Genomic DNA, 18987 nt, shown 5'->3' on the forward strand with positions numbered 1-18987 from the left:
ATGCTTTGGTTTATTTCTGTTTTAATTTAAAAAAAAAAAACAAGATATTGGGAACTACAGACACCTCAAAGTGTTACCTAATTAAGAAATGTCTGAAGGACATCTCTGTTTAAATATTAAGAGGGAAAAAAAATCACATTTTTAGGATGAGGAACTACATTTAATTTGCCAAAGAATTCTAGAATAATTACAGGAGGGAAGCAGGGCTACATTTCACTGAGTAGCTTTTTATTTCATGCCCTTTGGCTTTGGAAAATTTAGCTTGAAGTAAATGTAATTCACTATCAACAGCAGTTCTCAGTACACAGTTTGGAAATAAAGTTAACATGTAAATTTACCCCTTGGAATTGAGAAGGCTTCACTAGCATCTTGGAGGTAAAATATTTTACAGCTCTGTCCCTTGCAATGATAAAGCACCACAAAAATATGATTTATGCATATGTATTTTGGCTGTTCAATGTTTCACCTTCAATTCCCAAAAAACAATTGATGAATGTAGCACCTGTCTGCCACTCACCAAAGCTACTGTATCTTTTTCCAGGATTGTGCAACTGCCTTCTTGGTTCCTGGAAAATGATGTGGCTGCTTTAAAGACTTGCAGACAAGAGAGATATGTGTACGTTGCATAGTCCAAACACCTTTTGGAATTGAATTCAAAGCATTGCACAGCCCTATTCTGTATGGCTATTAAAACCATTCATTGAGGTATGCAGATTAAAACTACTACAAAACATTCCTCAGAAACAGCAGTGAATAAATGAACACATGACTATTTTTGCAAATGAAATATAAAAACCAGGCAAGGTTAGGAAGCTTATAAATGGATAGAAAAGGATTCTCTTCTCTATATAAAGTGCTTTAGAGTCAAATTAGGCCCAATGCACAAAATAATGGCATAAAATTTATTTTGAGTTTGCTTTGTATTCAATTTTGACAGGGGCATCGGTAATCTATCATTTGGCTCATGTCTCATGTTCTAAAGTTATTCATCTGAGGTGAATATCTATTAATTTAAAAGGTCCAGAAATTCAACAAGGGTTTTATGCCTCCTGCACTATCATTAGAAGAAGGAAGGATGAGTTTATTAGATAAGCTCCGGGCCTCTCTTCAAGTGGTAAATTTGCACAGGACAGAAAATAAAATGCTTATTTATTTATGTACCAGTGTTTATGCTATCCCACAAAGACTTATCTACCAGTAGTATTGCTGGCATCAGGGAGTTGTTTGTGAACAACCAAAGGCTGCCTTGCCTCTTTGCCGGAACTTGTGAGATAGGTTGTATTGTGAAGATAGGTTGTATTGAGGTCAAGATCTTTGCCTGCCTATGCCTTAATGGATCTGGCAAGTCAAGAAAGAATCAGAGAGAGATTCTGGTTTGGTGAAAAAGTCAGCTGAGCTCATTTAAGGTTAATTTGGGGGAACTCAGGAACACTGAAGGAAGCCCAGTTCCTTTATAAGACATGAATCTATTACTAGCATGGAATTAAATATAGGTAAAAATGCAAACTGCAGTACTTCTAGGGATTGTTCCCAAAATACAAACTGGTATAAACAAGCATGCCTCACATTTTTCACCTGAAGAAAGTGATTGAGAGAAGCCTGCGGTAATCAACCAAATGTCCCATGTAAGGGGAAAAAAAAAATTTCCCCTGAATACCGTATCCACAAATGAATGAGATCTTTTCTCTTGATGGTTCCTATCTGCAGAACATGACCAGCCACAAAGCATTCTCAAGGACATCTTCTAGAAATACATATGCACATACTTCTGAAGCACTTCACAGCATGTTACAAACAAAAGCCAACCCAGTCTCAAAACAACAATTAAAACCCGGCCAAAATCTCAGTTCTTTTTAAACGGAATGGGACAACTTGCCACAGCCAACTTGTCATGACCAACTCACTGCAGGACAACTTGCATTGGCCAACTTGCCATGGGACAACTCAGTGCAGAACAATTTAACAATTCTATTTAATTATTTAAAATAAATTAAAAAATATTTTTACTTTTGCCATTCATATTTCATTCTGTCCCATTTTGCATCCTTTCTTCCATGATTCTATTCCACTATTTCTTTGACATTAGTGTAAATCTTGTCCTGCAGTGAGTTGTCCTGTGGTAAGTTGGCCGTGGTGAATTGTCATAGACCCGTTTTTAAATATGGCAAAAAAGATCTACCTGGAATGGTGTCATCATAAGCTTCTGTGTTTGGGAATAATCAGTCAGATCCTGAATCGTTATGAAGCTTGCTCAGAATTAAGGCTGCATATATTATTTGATATTTGAATATGAATAGTGAATGGGTTTTTAAAATGTACTATGTGGCATGTATGACACATAGATTGATTTCTGCCAAGGCCCACATTCCAACAGGGGAGTTATTGCCTAGGCCTGTTGCATCTTCTAATGCTCTTCCTTACATTTGCTAATTTCTAAACAAGTTGGATTTAACATCAAGTTCTGTTTCTGTTCTTTCCAGCTTGGTGCCCCAACAGGAGGGGGGGGGGGAGAGGTTCCATGTGAGTGGCAGGCATGTGCATATAACTCCATTTGCACAAGCAGGCACACATGACGGTCACTTGCACAAGTGGAACTGTGTGTGTGCTTGCCTGATGTTTGCAGGGCCCAGTTCTGAACGAGCTGCGGCCCCCTAGTGGGCCGCAGCCTGGAGGTTGGGGACCTCTGCTATAGAGAAATGCTTTATGTTGGCTCAGAGACATAAGACAACAGAAACTTTTTTCAGGAAGGACTACTTAAGAAGAGGTGCTCCTAAACCTACCTGTTTGGGCTGATAGATATTGAGTTTTGAGAGTTAAGACATGCAAAATGCTTGCAGACGTGCCTAAATTTCTATACTAAATTTCTATCAATTGAGTTTATTCATCATCACATGCCAGCATAGTAGCACTGACGTGTGGGGAAAAAAATATGTTGCCTGTTTCTCCATTACTTATCAAGGTCTTGATGAGTTGAGATCTATCTATAGTACTTGGAACATTAAAAATAAGGACTTGGAACAATTAAAATCAATCAAGAAATCTACTGATAAAATGAGGTTAAAAGGAAGTCACTTCAATCTCTACATTTAGATTCAGACAAAGAATTATACGATATGCTCTGAACTATATTTCACAAAGTAATGATTTCTCCCTCATGTAATCCCACAATCACACTGTTTGTGTGCTATTCTTTCATATGGGTATAGAGAGAAGACTATACAGATCGGACAGTGGTACTTTCTCCTAGTAGCTCCACAACATTAAGGATCTTCTAGGAAGTGTGAGAGATTTGAACCAATTTGAGAATATTGCATTTTGCAATTTCTTCTGGAATTATAGAGAGAGCAATTTCCTGTTGGTGGGACTTCTCACCCGATTCCATCCACTGAGATTCTCCTTGTCCTGCCAGAGAGCAAGATGCCATCTTGCCTTGCTACAGTCGTGGCCAAAATTGTGGAAATCTTTTGGGAAAAGTGTATTTTTGAGGTTTTTTTTTTTTAATTTGATTTATATGCCGCCCTTCTCCGGAGACTCAGGGCGGCTTACAATGTGCTAAGCAATAGCCTTCATCCTTTTTGTATATTTATACAAAGTCAGCTTATTGCCCCCACAACTGGGTCCTCAATTTACCTACCTTAGAAAGGATGGAAGGCTGAGTCAACCTTGAGCCTGGCGAGATTCGAACCTGCAGTAATTGCAGGCAGCTGGTCTTAATAACAGGGTGCTTTAGACCACTGTACTACCAAGGCTCCTTGCTAGGTTTGATGGCTAATAAGACCACTTTTTGGGGGAGTTTCAAGATAATCATATTCCACTGCTGGAATGGCCTGGGAATAGCCCAGACCTTAACCCAGACCTTAATTGAAAATCTATGGAACTGACTAAAGAAACTTGTTAGTCAGAAGCGACCCAGCAATAAAACCTAGTTAATAGAAGCAATCATTCAATCTTGGTTTCACATTATAACAGCTGCAGAACTAAAAGACTTGGTTCACTCTCAGGAACCAATAATGATGGAAACTTGGGGAAAAATATGGGTTAGAAATGTAAAATTTACGCAAGCACAAAATTTAAGAGAAAATTTTTGTAAAATGTTCTATAGATGGCATTTAGATCCTAAAAAGTTGGCTTGTATGTATCTGAATTTGCAATCTAAGTGTTGGAGATATGATTGTGATGATGCCACTTATTATCATATATGGTGGACTTGTAAAAAAGTTAAAGCATTTTGGATTAATATATGGTGGATTATCCAAAATATTCTTAAAAAGAAGATAAAGTTTACTCCACAATTGTTTTTGCTGGGTATAATTACAGATTGTATGGTTATAGAGACTAAATTGATTTTAAATTTAATAACTGCAGCTAGAGTTTTGGTGGCGCAATATTGGAAGAAGGAAGATTTGCCTACTATTGAAGAATGGACATTAAAAGTAGCGAATCTGGCAGAAATGGCGAAAATTTCAGCATATTTGAAAGATCATTCACAAGAAAGATATATATCGGAATGGAGAAGATGGATTGATTATATTCAAAACAAATATCGGACTAAAAAGTATCAAATAGCTTATGAATGAATAGAAAAATTAAGAGTATTTATGTCTAGTTAAGTAAAAGGGGAGTTAAAGTGTGAAGGGGGGATAGGAATCCTTAGTTAATTAACTTAGTTTAGCATATGATTGTTAATTGTTATACTCTGTATTTTGTTCTGGGAAGTTTGGGGGGGGTTAGGAAGGGAGGGGGGGGATGGGGAAATACTTGTAATTTTTTTTTTCTTTTTGTAAAACTCTTTAATAATAATAAAAAAGACTTGGTTCACTCCATGGGAAGGCATTGTAAGGCCGTAATTCATGCTAAAGGTTATCCAACGAAGTATTAACTGACATGGTGATAATTTTTGTATATCTCGTTTTTTCTACGTGTTTCACTTTTCTTCTTTATACTGTAACTGCTATTCTAATAGCAAATCCTTCATAAAAGTTATTGCATTACATTCGTGATTAAATTATCTTTTCATTGTTATATAATTTTATGGTACTACTCCCCCCCAAAAAAGTGGTGTTATTAGCTAGTTTAGGTATTTACACTTTTCCTAAAAGGTTTCCATGATTTTGGCCACTACTATGTTTTACTTTATTTTCCAAAGCTGCACAGAAGGAATCTTTATTTGTTCTCTCATTAAGCAGTGGGCTGATTTTTTAATTATTTTTCTCCTTTCGAGAACAAAAAGAAAGTGCACCAAGGAAAGGAGGAAGTGGGGTGAGGTGACAGCTAGATATATTTTGTGCATCCTTCCTTCCATTGGCCAACTGGAAGGGAGCACCGTCTGGCAAGATGGAGTTAGAGCTCAGTTGTGGGGATAATTTCCCAATGCTGTGAAGTCGCTGCAGAGTATATGCGAGACAAAGGTGGTGGCTGCATGAAAAGGCCCTTATTTCTATTCCTTCTTATTTAAAAAAAAAAAAAATTAGTTCCCACACAGTTAAGTTTGTGCTACACCTAGAAGTATGAAAAAAAAAATGGCAGCATTGTAAGATGAGAATTCCAAGGCACTTTTGCAGAGGGTTCAGACTGTTGCTAAAGAGCTTAATCAGACCGATGAAAACAAAAATGAAAAAAAAGGTTGTGTAATGGAATGTGCTTACAAAATATTGTTCATGAGAAGACGCAAGGGGTACAGAACTCGAAAACGGGCTACTAAAGTGTACAAACTTCACTATCAAGCAGAAAGTGCTTTTTTTTTTAAAAAATGAAGAGATTTGGGAGATAAAGCTTTCCCCACGTGTCTATACTACTCATCATTTCTTGTTCTTTTCAAAAAGACTTTTAAGTGAAGATTTGTTTAAAAAAACAACAACAACAACAAGCAAACAACCACACACCACCAAATATCAGGACCATGACTTTTAAGGACTTTGTTCCATTCCTAAGAATAATGTGTAACATAATAAAATAATTATGTTATGGTCGTACCGAGCTCCAAGGACCAGCATTCCAGGCAGCTTCTCGGGGACAGTCCTGCATATTGCACTGCTCGCGGTCTGGTGGTTTGTCAAGGATTTCACAGCTCAGATCAGTAAATCTCTCTCCGTTGGAATGCTGGCATACAACGAGTCTCGTTCTGGTTCCTCCACCACATGACTTTGTACACTGGAAAGAAAAGACATTACAATGATGGATAGTACCAGTATTATTACTACTTTATGCTTTCTTGGTCTGACTCAAAGCCAGTTTGGACATTAATTTTTCTGCTGTTCAACAGGCATATGATTCCAGGGGGAAAAAAAAAAAAAACTTTCAACACAAAAACAGAGTGAGTTAGCAGCAGTGATGGAATGTGGGGACATGAGATTATTGATGCTCCGCGCACTAAGGGTTTCTTTTCCCCTGGATTTTTCCAAACTTATGAATTGATATAGAATAGAATATAGAATAACAGAGTTGGAAGGGACCTTAGAGGTCTTCTAGTCCAACCCCCTGCTTAGGCAGGAAACCCTACACCACTTCAGACAAATGGTTATCCAGTCTCTTCTTAAAAACTTCCAGTTTTGGGGCATTTACAACATTTGGAGGCAAGTTGTTCCACTGATTAATTGTTCTAACTGTCAGGAAATTTCTCCTTAGTTCTAAGTTGCTTGATTAGTTTCCACCCAATGCTTCTTGTCCTACCCTCAAGTGCTTTGGAGAATAGCTTGACTCCCTCTTCTTTGTGGCAGTTCCTGAGATATACAGAGGTAGTCCTTGATTTATGTGCATTCATTTAAGGACAGTTCAAAGTTATGACGGCACTGAAAAAAATGATTTATGACCGGTCCTTACACTTAAAACCACTGCAGTGTCCCCGTGATTACTTGAAAAAAATTTGGATGCTTGGCAACTGGCACATATTTATGATGGTTATAGCATCCTAGTATCACATGACTACGTGACTTCCCCATTGACTTTTGACAAACAAAATCAACAGGGGAAGCCAGATTTGCTTAACAACCACATGATTTGCTTAACAACTGTAGCACAAAAGGTTGTAAAATTGGGTGTGATTCACTTGTTGACTGCAGTAATGGACGTTCCAAACTCAATTGTGGCCTTAAGTTGAGGACTATCTGTACACTGAAAATAATACTGATTGTGCCAAAACAATATGGAGAGAGGGAAGGGAAAGAGAGAATGAGATTAACTTGTTAGTTATGCTATTAGTTTTCCAAGCTCAAAGAAAATAGAAAGAAGGCTGTGAAAACCTGATTATTTATCCAGATCTGAATGGGACACTTCTGTTTGTGATGTTTTGTATTCACTTCATTGTTTGGATTGCCATCTTGGAATTATTTTGTGGTTATGCTTGTACTTGGTCTGGTTAATTTCTTGTATTTTGTCATTTTTATATCACTCTACTCTTATGAGCTGCACAGAGTTAGATGGAATCAGCTGGCATCCAAATTGAATGAATGGATGGATGGATGGATGGATGGATGGATGGATGAATGAATGAATGAATGAATGAATGAATAAATGAATGAATGAAGCATTCAAAAATCTGGTTCCTTCTATCTTTTAAGATTAGTTCTGACCTCGGCCTCACAAACATGGTTGACAGAGTAAGGAGAAGGAAGTCCTGCATGCTCCAAACTACTTCCTTAAAGATCGCTTGGATTCAGCAACTACTACAATGGTCTGTTAAAATAGCTTCCTGTCATACCCAGCTTTATAAACAGAAAAATTATATAGTAAAGGGGAGAATAAAAACATCTATTCCAGAATCAACTTTCATTAGTTAATATCATGTTTTAATGTTATGTGTTTCACTTGCTTTTATAGGCTTTCATTGATATACTTTTGCAAAGTTTTGATTTAAAAAAAAAATTCACCTCAGCAGACTTTAGTGGTCATTGACATACTGAACCAAATAAATACATACATTCACATACCTTCCCTCCACTTTAACAATCAAGATCTTTCAGATCAAGATCATTATCGCTGGACCAAGCCTTAACACTTTTGGAGAAACCCTTTTGAAACAATGAATGAAATTCACTTTCAAATGCAATCATAGTAATTATAGTACTCTATTACTAAAATATTATAGTAATAGCAATAGCAATAGCACTCAGACTTATATACCACTTCACAGTGCTTTACAGTCCTCTCTAAGCGGTTTACAGAGTCAGCCAATTGCCCTCAACAATCTGGGTCCTCATTCTACCCACCTCAGAAGGATGGAAGGCTGAGTCATCCTTGAGCCTGGGGAGAATCGAGCTGCCAAATTGCAGGCAGCCAGCAATCAGCAGAAGTAGCCTGCAGTACTGCACTGTAACCACTGCGCCACCCTGGCTAATAATGGTACATCATTACCATGTAATGGTAATGACATACAAAGTAAAAGAGTTCACTTGTTTTTAAAGCTAACAGAAAATGGCTTACCTCACTCCAGCTTCCATAGGCCCACTGAGGGCAGGGTCCCGATTCGCAGGATCTTAGCTCATCTGGTTTCATCCTTGCATCACAATTATCAGCAGCATATCCATTTTCATCCTGGCATACGACTACTCGCCGTTGAAATCCACCAGCACAGGTACTTGAGCACTATAAAAATTTAATTGTCACAGGCTCAGGATGTTTACTGTAGGTTGCTGCTCCTGTTTCATCCTTGCTATAAATCCAGATCTCTTAAATGTATAAAAGCTTTTGTATCTTTTTGCTACTAGTAGCAGTGATAATATAAATGTTAGCAGCAACAATAATAAAAATGTCAAAATATTCATCTACAACAAGCAGGTAAAACCTGTCTCTTCTGATAGGGAAATAACTATCCCCCTCAGATTTTGTGGAATGTCCCCTTGTAGGTCTTTTGTTTCAAACTGGACAGCCTGTCAGTTTTCTGAACTAAACTCCCTCTATTTGCAATCTCCTCCAGGCTTCATTCAGAAAGGAGGCTTCGCCTTCAAATTAACTCATAGACCTATGAACCTATGTCAGTTGCTTTTCAAACTTGGCAACTATAAGAAACGTGGTTAAGGAATTCTGGGAGTTGAAGTCCACACCTCTTAAAGTTGTCAAGTTTGAAAAATACTAAGACATGCAACACAAATAATAGATACAATAGTGAAAAGCAATAAAATGCTTACAGACTCTTGTAGAATTATGTGATTTTTCTCCTTCCCTCCTTGCTACAACTCATCTAGCAATAGCACTTACACTTATATTTCGCTTCACAGTGCTTTTAAAGCCCTCTCTAAGCGGTTTACAGAGTCAGCATATTGCCCCCAACAATCTGGATCCTCATTTTACCAACCTTGGAAGGATGGAAGGCTGAATCAACCTTGAGCCTGGTGAGATTTGAACTGCTGAACTGCTGGCAGCCAACAGAATGCAGTACTGCATTCTAACCACTGCGCCACTTTGGCTCTGTCTGTCTGTCTGTCTGTCTGTCTGTCTGTCTGTCTGTCTATCTATCTATCTATTTATCTATCTATCCATAATCCATCCATCTATCTATCTATAATCAATCAATCAATCAATCTATCTATCTATCTATCTATCTATCTATCTATCTATCTATCTATAATATATCTATTTATCTCTCTATCTATCCTGTATCTATCTCTCCCCTCCCCCCCCCCAAGTCTACTTTTAAGGCTGGCTAATCTTCTGGAACAGATTTTAAAGTATGGGAGCAATTGCAATGGGAATCCCTTCTGTTAGTAGAAAAAGCTTCTACTAATGCCAAAACAAAACTGGATTCTACCTAATAATTAATTCATTTCATGTATTTCTATCTTGTCCTAATCTCCCCCTTACAATATACAAGGCAGAAGGTTTATTGGTAAAATGAGAACTGGAGTCAGGGATTGAAGTGAAACCTGTCTGGGATGGGAGATTAGTTGCACAACTATAGCTAGTTGCAAACCTTCCCTAGCTGGCCAGGTTTGATGCCAGCTATCTAAACCTTGACTACAGCAATAGGTTCTATGTGGGGCTACCCCTGAAAAGTGCTGGAATTTGCACCTGGTACAAAATGATGCTAGCCAGTGTAAAGTACAGCGAGCTCATGGTGCCAGTAGCAAAAGATTGCTGCCACCTGCCAATCTATGGTACAATGTAAGGATAGTGTTGCAAAGCCACTTGTAAATTCTCTGAGCAAGGATTTTTATTGGTATCATTTCTATTATTCTTTGTTTCACTGATTCAGAAACCATATGATACCAATCACTCTGTCTTCTCCATCTTTCCATGTTCTTGGGAACCTTTAGTTGGGGGGAGGGGAGGGGAGAAGGAATGCAAACTCCTTAAAATCTTGAATTTTTGGAGCATAGATAAACCAGTCTGGGATAGCTGAACATTTATTTTATTGGTGTGGGGAATGAGGAGTGTTATATAGCAGGTTATATCTACTGCACAACCCAATTTACAAGAGGGCAAAACAACAGGATATTTGCGAGACCACCTTCTGCCACCGATAACCTCCCACCAGCCAATACGCTCCCACAGAGAGGGTCTCCTCAGGTGCTGTCGGTCAAACAATGTCGACTGGCGGCCCCCAGGGGGAGAGCCTTCTCTGTGGGGGCACCCGCCCTCTGGAACGAGCTATCCCCAGGGATACGACTGATCCCGGACCTCCGTACTTTCCGCTGGGCCCTGAAGACTTTTCAATTTCAGCAAGCCGGGCTGGCTTAAAATTTTTAACTGGTTAATTTTATGGGTAAGGGGTTTTAAATTGGGGAAGCCAAATTGATTTAATTATGTTTTAAATTATTTTAATTTTCATATTGTATGTATTTTAATCTTGGCTGTTCACCGCCCTGAGTCCTTCGGGAGAAGGGCGGTATAAAAATTTAATAAATAATAATAATAACAACAACAACAACAACAACAACCCAGCAACTACTTACTGCTCCCCATGGCCCAGTTCGCCACTGGTTGCCTCCATGTCCATGACCTTGATTTCGGTTTGGGTGCCCGCCTCGATTGTTTTTTTGATGATAGTCAGGGTAAGGAAAAGGATTAGTGGGTCTGTTACCCGGGTTGATCTGCTGACACGATGGCATAGAGCAATCCTGCTCTGTCGCAAGGATATCTTCAGCATCACACTCATTTCTATCGATACTCTGGTCATTGTAGTCTACGCAGAGTATTTGCCTGGTCACCTTACCTTGCCCACAAGTTACAGAGCACTACATTAATAAGGAGAGAAGAGAGAGAATAGCTGGCCATAGCCCTAAGATAGATTTTGAGAAATACAAAACAACAAGAACAACAACCCAAACAAACAAATCCTCATGCATATAAACAAGGGGTGGGCAACTATGGCCCTTTTATGACTTGTGGACTTCAACTCCCAGAATTCCTAAGCCAGCCATGTTAGCTCAGGAATTATGGTAATTGAAGTCCACAAGTCATAAAAGGGCCATAGTTGCCCACCTCTGATATAAACCTATTTTAAGTACCAGAAGTTTCACTAAAGTGGATTCAACAGATTTCATTGTTTTATTGCATTAGCAGCTTACAAATCTGCCTTATATCAACTCAGAATACTTGCATCTAGCTCTTTGGGTATAGGTATTTGCCTTCACTGAATACCTGGTCCTTTTAACCACAGATGGATGCCAGGTATGGACTAGCTCCTGCTTCACTATGTATTAATCTGATCATTGATAAAACCATCTTGACTATGTTACAACAAGGGTACTGGTTACATTATGAAAGAAGAGTTGCCATGATGCCCAACAATGATGTGCATTTTGTCTTCCACCTAAGAGAAAACCAAATCTTCTCCTCTTAATGGTGAATTATGCACGTTCAAATGGGCAGATATTTGGCATATTTAAACAAGGAAGTTGCTTACTGGGCTCCATTCCATGGCTTTCCACCGGCCACAAGATATTACAAGACACGCGTCTGTTGCTGATGGTTTTGGAAGATGGAAACAGGCAGCTTCGTCAGCCACAGAGCCATGATCATCACGACAGCTGACGTACCTCATCCTGGTGCCTTTCCCACAGGTAGCAGAACACTAGAGAAGATCGACAAGAATGTCTCTGAAGAAGCAGATTCTTTTGACAAGTGTATCATAATCTTTACATAGATATGATTAATTATCAAGGGAAATAAAAAAATAAAATAAAATAAATTGGTTAGTTTTAACATACAGAAGTCCAGGATCCAAATCTCCACTGGGTTCTGTGACTGCTTTGCTTGATTTCTGGACTGCTAGGATGGAGACGACATGGCACTGTTTCACAGTCCTATTTCATAAATAAGAGCATTAAAAAAATAAATACAGTATCAGATAACTGATATCACAAATATTTTGTTACATCTTAGGGATTACACTACTGAAATGATAAAATATTAAAATTATTAAATCCCCTCTTGTCCAGACACAAATATAACTGACTCATCTTCTATTAAAAGTGGATATATTCAATATATCTGGCAAATCATAAAATATAAATATATATTATATATAAAGATAAAGGTTCCCCTTGCATATATGTGCTAGTCGTTCCCGACTCTAGGGGGCGGTGCTCATCTCCGTTTCAAAGTCAAAGAGCCAGCGCTGTCCAAAGACGTCTCCGTGGTCATGTGGCCAGCATGACTAAACACCGAAGGCGCACGGAACGCTGTTACCTTCCCACCAAAGGTGGTTCCTATTTTTCTACTTGCATTTTTTATGTGCTTTCGAACTGCTAGGTTGGCAGAAACTGAGACAAGTAATGGGAGGTCACCCTGTTACGTGGCACTAGGGATTCGAACTGCTGAACTGCCGACCTTTCAATTAACAAGCTCAGTTTCTTAGCCACTGCGCCACTGTGTCCCCTTATATTATATATACATACATATAAATTGAATCTACAACTACAATTTGCTTTGATCATTAGTAGTTCAGATTCTTGCAGAGAGCTTAAACTTGCAATAAATCTTTATATTCATTTGAACTGCCTGGATTTCTTGCTTTCCTGCGCTTGACGATATATAAATTATTACTAGTTTTATTGTATCAGGTAACATCTCTCTGGAAATCTAAACCATGATGGGATTTGGTGTCAAAATGTATTCCCATTACACAAAAAACAGCATTTATAAACATATACAGTACAAACAATTTAGATAAGAATATGGTGGTACTATCAATTTTTTTCCTTAGTATCAAAATATATCAGAAAAACATGCTCCTATATGTACTACAAGTGGCTTCTAGCCCATGTCACATCACAGAGACTGGAATGTATTTCAATAATTATTCAAACAAAATTTTATAATTGATTAGATAAGAGGAAGAATGCCAAAAACAAGGGATAATGAATGTCTGGAAATGTATATATCAATGTAAACAAATTTATACAAATTTACATATCTTCTATTTCATTATATATCAAGTATGCAGTATTTTACTTCCTCAACAACTATCCATGTATTTAATAAACCTATATTACATTCACAAATTCAATTGAATTTGTGAATGTAATATAGGTTTATTAAATTATGTAATATAGGTTTATTAAATACATAGATAGTTGTTTAGCAAGTAAAATACTTCATACTTTATATATAATGAAATAGGAGATATGTAAATTTGTATATAGATCAAGGAATAGATTACTTATTAACTTGATTTAGACGCAAATGTTAGAAACCAGAGACGTTGAGCAATGTCCATTTTTTTACTTTTAAAACTAATAAAATATTTTTTAAAAAAATAATTATTCAAATGATGAGACGGAATTAGGAATTAAATTAGTTAATGGCAAACAAGGAGAGCATGAAAAAGAAAACTCTAAATGGCCCTTTTGAACAGGCACAAATTTATCAATTGGATAAGATACTGTACCTACTTCAAATAAAAGAAAATCACGAGAAAATGAAATAGAAGAGGGAGCTAAAAATACGATTTAAAACTGCAAGCATCCTCAGTTTTCTTGGATTGTCCTATTTAATATGGACTGGTCCATTACATTGTTAATGCCTTCTTACATTTTAAGAGTCACTCTACAAGCAGAAATCTTTAAATGTTATAAAATGGTTAGAAAAATTGCACTTGGCTGAATTCTTCCATAAGTGCTCATTGCGCCTCATGGGTTTCTACCACTTTGCAAGAAAATACCATTTCATCCAAGATGGTTGCATGCCCCTCCATTCAGTGCGAGATGGGTCGTTTCTAAATTAATTAATTAATTAAATACAAATTTTCAATGGTATTTCAATCTTTGTACCTTGGGCTCCACAACCCTTTTGAAATGTTAAAAAAAAACCCTGAAATTACTGCATGTCTACTCTATCACCACACCACACCTACCTGTGTATCTGTTGGCTTGGTTGCAGCATTGCATTCATTATCATCTACTACAGAGATGTAGGCACCAACAACACATTTCACTGCCCTCATCTGATAGCCTTGCCCACAGGTTACTGTGCACTAGAGGGGGGAAAAATATCCACATATTTTTTAAAAAGGTCTGAATATATCAATTCTGCAAATAAACACTTACTGATTCACATTAGCTTAACACATTGATGTCCAAGCAAGTATAGCCTTGGTAAGAGTACAGAAAGCCCAACTCTCCTAGGTGAGTAAGGCTTTCCTATAACCTTCTAATTGTACTAAAGCCTTGCCTGATTCACAAAACTTTAAAGGGAAGGGGGAGTCTAGATAGAAGCCTTCTGTATTTTTCTATTTCTTCCTTGTTTAACATTAAAAAAAATAAATAAATTGTGAAACAGCGAACAGCTGCACAATGCTTTTGGATTAATAGTGCTAGGAAATCTCTATCTGGAAGCAATATTGTAAATAGAATAGAATAGAATAGAATAGAATAGAATAGAATAGAATAGAATAGAATAGAATAGAATAGAATAGAATAGAATAGAACAGAACAGAACAGAACAGAACAGAACATCAAATAAGACCTTTATCACAATATACACGGATGATTTCAGAAATTAAATTCCTCAAATGTACAATTTGTCTTGCCCAATGCAGGGAAGAGCCAGTTTGGTGTAGTGATTAAGGCACCAAGTTAGAAACTAGAAGACGCGAATTCTAGTCCTGCCTGAGACTCAAAGCCAGCTAGATGACTTTGGATCAGTCTCTCTGTCTCCCTCTCTCTCTTTTTGTCAGCCCTAGGAAGAAGGCTAGAAAATTGCAGGGGTCAAAACTGACCCAAAGATGCCATCCCACCTCCCCAAATGGAGAGAACCTTACAATAAACAAAAGTTCTTTCTACAGTTTCAATTCCTTCTGCTTCCAATTACATTGAATAGTTAAAATATATTCCTTTCACTAGAATCCCAAATTCCTCATTTATTTTCTTCAAATAAATGTGTGCAGTGATTTATGGATTAGAATATCCTCCCGCTCCCATACTTATTTTCATTGGGTTATCTGCCTTGAAGACCACACAAGATATTCTTTGCAGGTTCAATCCATTTTCCAGATTACAGCCTAGTTAAGTGTCGGGTTTAAAAGGACTTCTATCTGATGTGGAGCTTGACACAGATAGCTTGTTACATTTCTTCACCAAATGTGAAGGTAGAGAAATGAGGTGGAGAATTCTCCGACTTTCTCCAGGGAAGAAGAAATTTTCCAATCATTTCTCAAGGGTAAGACTTCGATTTAGCAAGGACATACCAAAGTTACTAAAAAAAAAAAAACATGGTAAAATGAATTCCCTTACTTTACTCTCTCAAGGGATTCAACCGAATTGTAGAAAGTAAAGGAGACTGTAACTTCTGGAAATGCCATAATAAATATCCCATCTTTCATTGTATACCCTTGGAACTTGTAAACCAACTAATGAAGACATGAAAACACCATATTCCGCTGACAAGAATGTCAAAGAAATTTTCTGCTTTAGAAATTTCTTTCAAAATAAAATGTCTTATTTAAAACTGAATGAGAACTGTCCGAAAAAAAAAAAACCCAAGAGGCTTTCTCCGGTACTAGTCTCTGACCATTTTAATTCATTTACCCGTATTTTTCGGAGTATAAGACACACTTCCCCTCCCCCACAAAAGGGGGTGAAAATTTGGGTGCGTCTTATACACCAAATGTAGCCGTGCCCACCCGCTGGCCCTCACTCTTTGGCCTCTGGCTCCCAACAATTTACCTCCTTGCAGCAAGCAGCCCATTTCAGCACAACCTGATTAGCACAAGAAAAAAAAATCTGCCTCCCAGCAATTTACCTCATTGCAGCAAGCAGCAAACAGCCCGTTTCAGCTTCAGCACAGCCTGATTAGCACAAGCAGTTGATTGTCCTTGGATCAGCCTCCCGACCCACAGCTGTTTCAGGCTGCAGGGATTGCCATTGCCTATTGCCGCGCCTCCACTGCTTGCTGCAAGGAGGAAAATTACTGGGAGGCAGATTTTTTTTTTCTTGTGCTAATCAGGATGTGCTGAAAATGAAAATGAAACTAAAGCAGGCTGTTTGCTGCAAGGAGGCAAATTGCTGAGAGGCAGAGGCAGATTTTTTTTCTTCTTTTCCTCCTCAAAAAAGGTAGGTGCGTCTTATACTCTGAAAAATACAGTAATTTTTATACTGCTGCAACTAAAAAATATAGTTATAAACAGTCTGGACTTTAGAATTGGGCTCAGGAATCTGTAATCTGACTCAGTATACATTTCTTTTTACTTTTTTTTTTTTTTAAATCAGGGCATGGAAGTAGATTACAGTTAAGAACTGTACCAAGAACATGCTCTAACTCCTGTGAGGACCAAGTTAGCTATGATTGTTTAAAGAGATGACTCACTACTTCAGCAATAGCATGAACTTGGCTTTCTCTTGGCAAGACAGTTACATATTGGGTACAATTATGATCTGATTATTAGAATGCTGCATTAAAGCCGAGAAGATTTTTAAGTTGCCTTACCTTTCTTACCTGAAAATTATCAAAATAAAACTAGAAAGGGTAGGAGTCACAGACAACACTTGCAGGAAAGGTGGCTTATAAATAAAAAGATATTCAGGCAATTTGCACATGTTTTTTTTTCCATTTCCTATTGTTTTAGCTATTAATATCCCAACTGATTGCCTAATCATTATTACCACCATCATCATAATTGTTGTTGTTATCATTAATTCAATACTTTGCCTTGTGTCTTGCTTGGTATCCTTTAGTTGTAGAACTAAACATTTTTTTGTTATTGCAGAATGATTGACATATTTTGGAAAGAAACTAACAAGAAGGAACAAATGGCTTCAGGTACCTGGCCCCACAATCCTACTTGCCAAGCTGCACATTCTTGCTGCTGGCAATCTTGCATGGAATCTGGTTTGGCCTCAAGATCGCAAAGTCTGTCATTGATCCGATCTTCTCCAAACTGGCACCAGATTTGCCGATGCTTGTGCCCTTTTCCACAGGTTACCAAACACTGAAAGAAGAACATATCAACTTTAAGCTGGCCTCACTCATTCAATGCCTTCTCTTCTCAAAAGGTTAATAAAGCGATACAAGAGTTTAAGGAAGGGAACAAGCTTGGCCACATCAAGGCTGAAACTAGCTCTTCTAATGAAACATTGTTCGAAGTAAATTTTAGCAACTTACAGGTCACGTAAGTTCTACACAGCCCCATAGGATCCATAAAGCAAAAGTTAAATCATTGTCATACCAGTGGTGGGCTTCAAATTTTTTTACTACTGGTTCTGTGGGTGTGGCTTGGTGGGCGTGGCATGGCTTGGTGGGTCTGGCTTGGTGGACATGGCAGGGAAAGGATACTGTAAAATCTGCATTTCCTCCCGATCAGCTGGGACTTGGGAGGCAGAGAAGAGATGGGGGCGGGGCCAGTCAGAAGTGGTATTTACTGGTTATCCAAAATACTCAAAATTTCCGCTACCGGTTCTCCAGAACTGGTCAGAACCTGCTGAAACCCACCTCTGTGTCATTTTTATCTGTTTTATTATCTGATGCTAAATGAATGCTGAGATCCACTTTTCAAACTGAAAGGAGGCCTACAGTAGCTAGTCTAATTCATCATGCTAATGACAGAGGAAGACGTGAATAAAGTAAATCCTAACTGTGCATTAAGGAATGGACATGTGAAGAAGGTCATCTGATCTGACTAACCATTTTAGTGCAATTTCGCTGTGATTAAAATTACATTTTTTTTAAATGACCCCATAATCCCTTGCATCGGGGTAGAGTCTGGGCAAGTGAATGGAGCTGAGTGTTTACTGGCCGGATGCCCTTCCTTTCGCCAATGCAGAGGTCGCAGCAGATATATTCTTGTTGTACCCAGAGAGACAAATATCTGCCTCTACTTAGGCTCGAACTCACAGCCTCATGATTGTGAGGCAAGAGCTCCACCTCTAGGCCACCGTATCACTCTGTGATTAAAATTACAGTATTAATGCAATATAACATTCTTACTTCTGACCAATCTCCTGTTTTCCAGTGTGGGCACGAGAGTTCGTTGCACCGCTGTGCTGTCACTTTTTCCTGCTGGCTGCATTTACTATCCTCCAAAACATCATTGAATGTATTCATGCAGACTGCTCGACGCCTCTTTGTGCCACCACCACAGCTCTTAGAGCACTTCAGGGAATAAAAGCGAAGTCAAAGTTAGGGACTACTACTAAAAGGTCACCTGAAAATGCCCACTCCTCCAGATTCCATATGGAGGAGTGGTCGGCATATGATTGAGTTTTAAGTGTGTGTTTATCGAAGAGTTCTTTACAAAAACAACCAGGAATTTCTCCTTAGAAAATCCCAGCTATAAAGCACATGCTAATTATTGCTACCCTGACTCTCTCGACAGTCTATAAACTGGAGAAATTGTGCTGTATCTACTCTGGCTAATAATTGCTAGTACATACACTGAGCACATCCCAGTAGTAGTAAAAACAGCTACTTAAAAATAATAATAATAGGGAAATCCTTGAGTCACTATGGTCTTCACAGGCTGATAGCCCATGCAAAGAACTGTTGTCCCATCATGGCAGCTGTTTGGGTGATGCCTTTCATTTCTAAGCTCCTCGTCAGCTAACTGGCCTTTAGGGT

General features: G+C 38.2%; 1 protein-coding gene across 1 annotated transcript in view; it reads right to left on the minus strand.

Moving 5' to 3' along the window:
• ADAMTS9 (ADAM metallopeptidase with thrombospondin type 1 motif 9) overlaps positions 1-18987 on the minus strand; it is a 163401-nt gene that overhangs the window by 60576 nt on the left and 83838 nt on the right. Inside the window, exons 21-28 of the mRNA XM_070934351.1 lie at positions 18358-18522; positions 17198-17362; positions 14291-14410; positions 12144-12239; positions 11840-12007; positions 10887-11168; positions 8419-8580; positions 5974-6150 (exon numbers count right to left, since the gene is read on the minus strand). Coding sequence (XP_070790452.1) covers positions 5974-6150; positions 8419-8580; positions 10887-11168; positions 11840-12007; positions 12144-12239; positions 14291-14410; positions 17198-17362; positions 18358-18522 — 1335 coding nt within the window. The remainder of the gene's footprint in view (positions 1-5973; positions 6151-8418; positions 8581-10886; positions 11169-11839; positions 12008-12143; positions 12240-14290; positions 14411-17197; positions 17363-18357; positions 18523-18987) is intronic.

Source organism: Pituophis catenifer, unplaced genomic scaffold (assembly GCF_029215685.1).
Source record: "Pituophis catenifer annectens isolate HBS135680 unplaced genomic scaffold, rPitCat1.0.hap2 SCAF_2, whole genome shotgun sequence".
NCBI lineage: Eukaryota > Metazoa > Chordata > Lepidosauria > Squamata > Colubridae > Pituophis > Pituophis catenifer.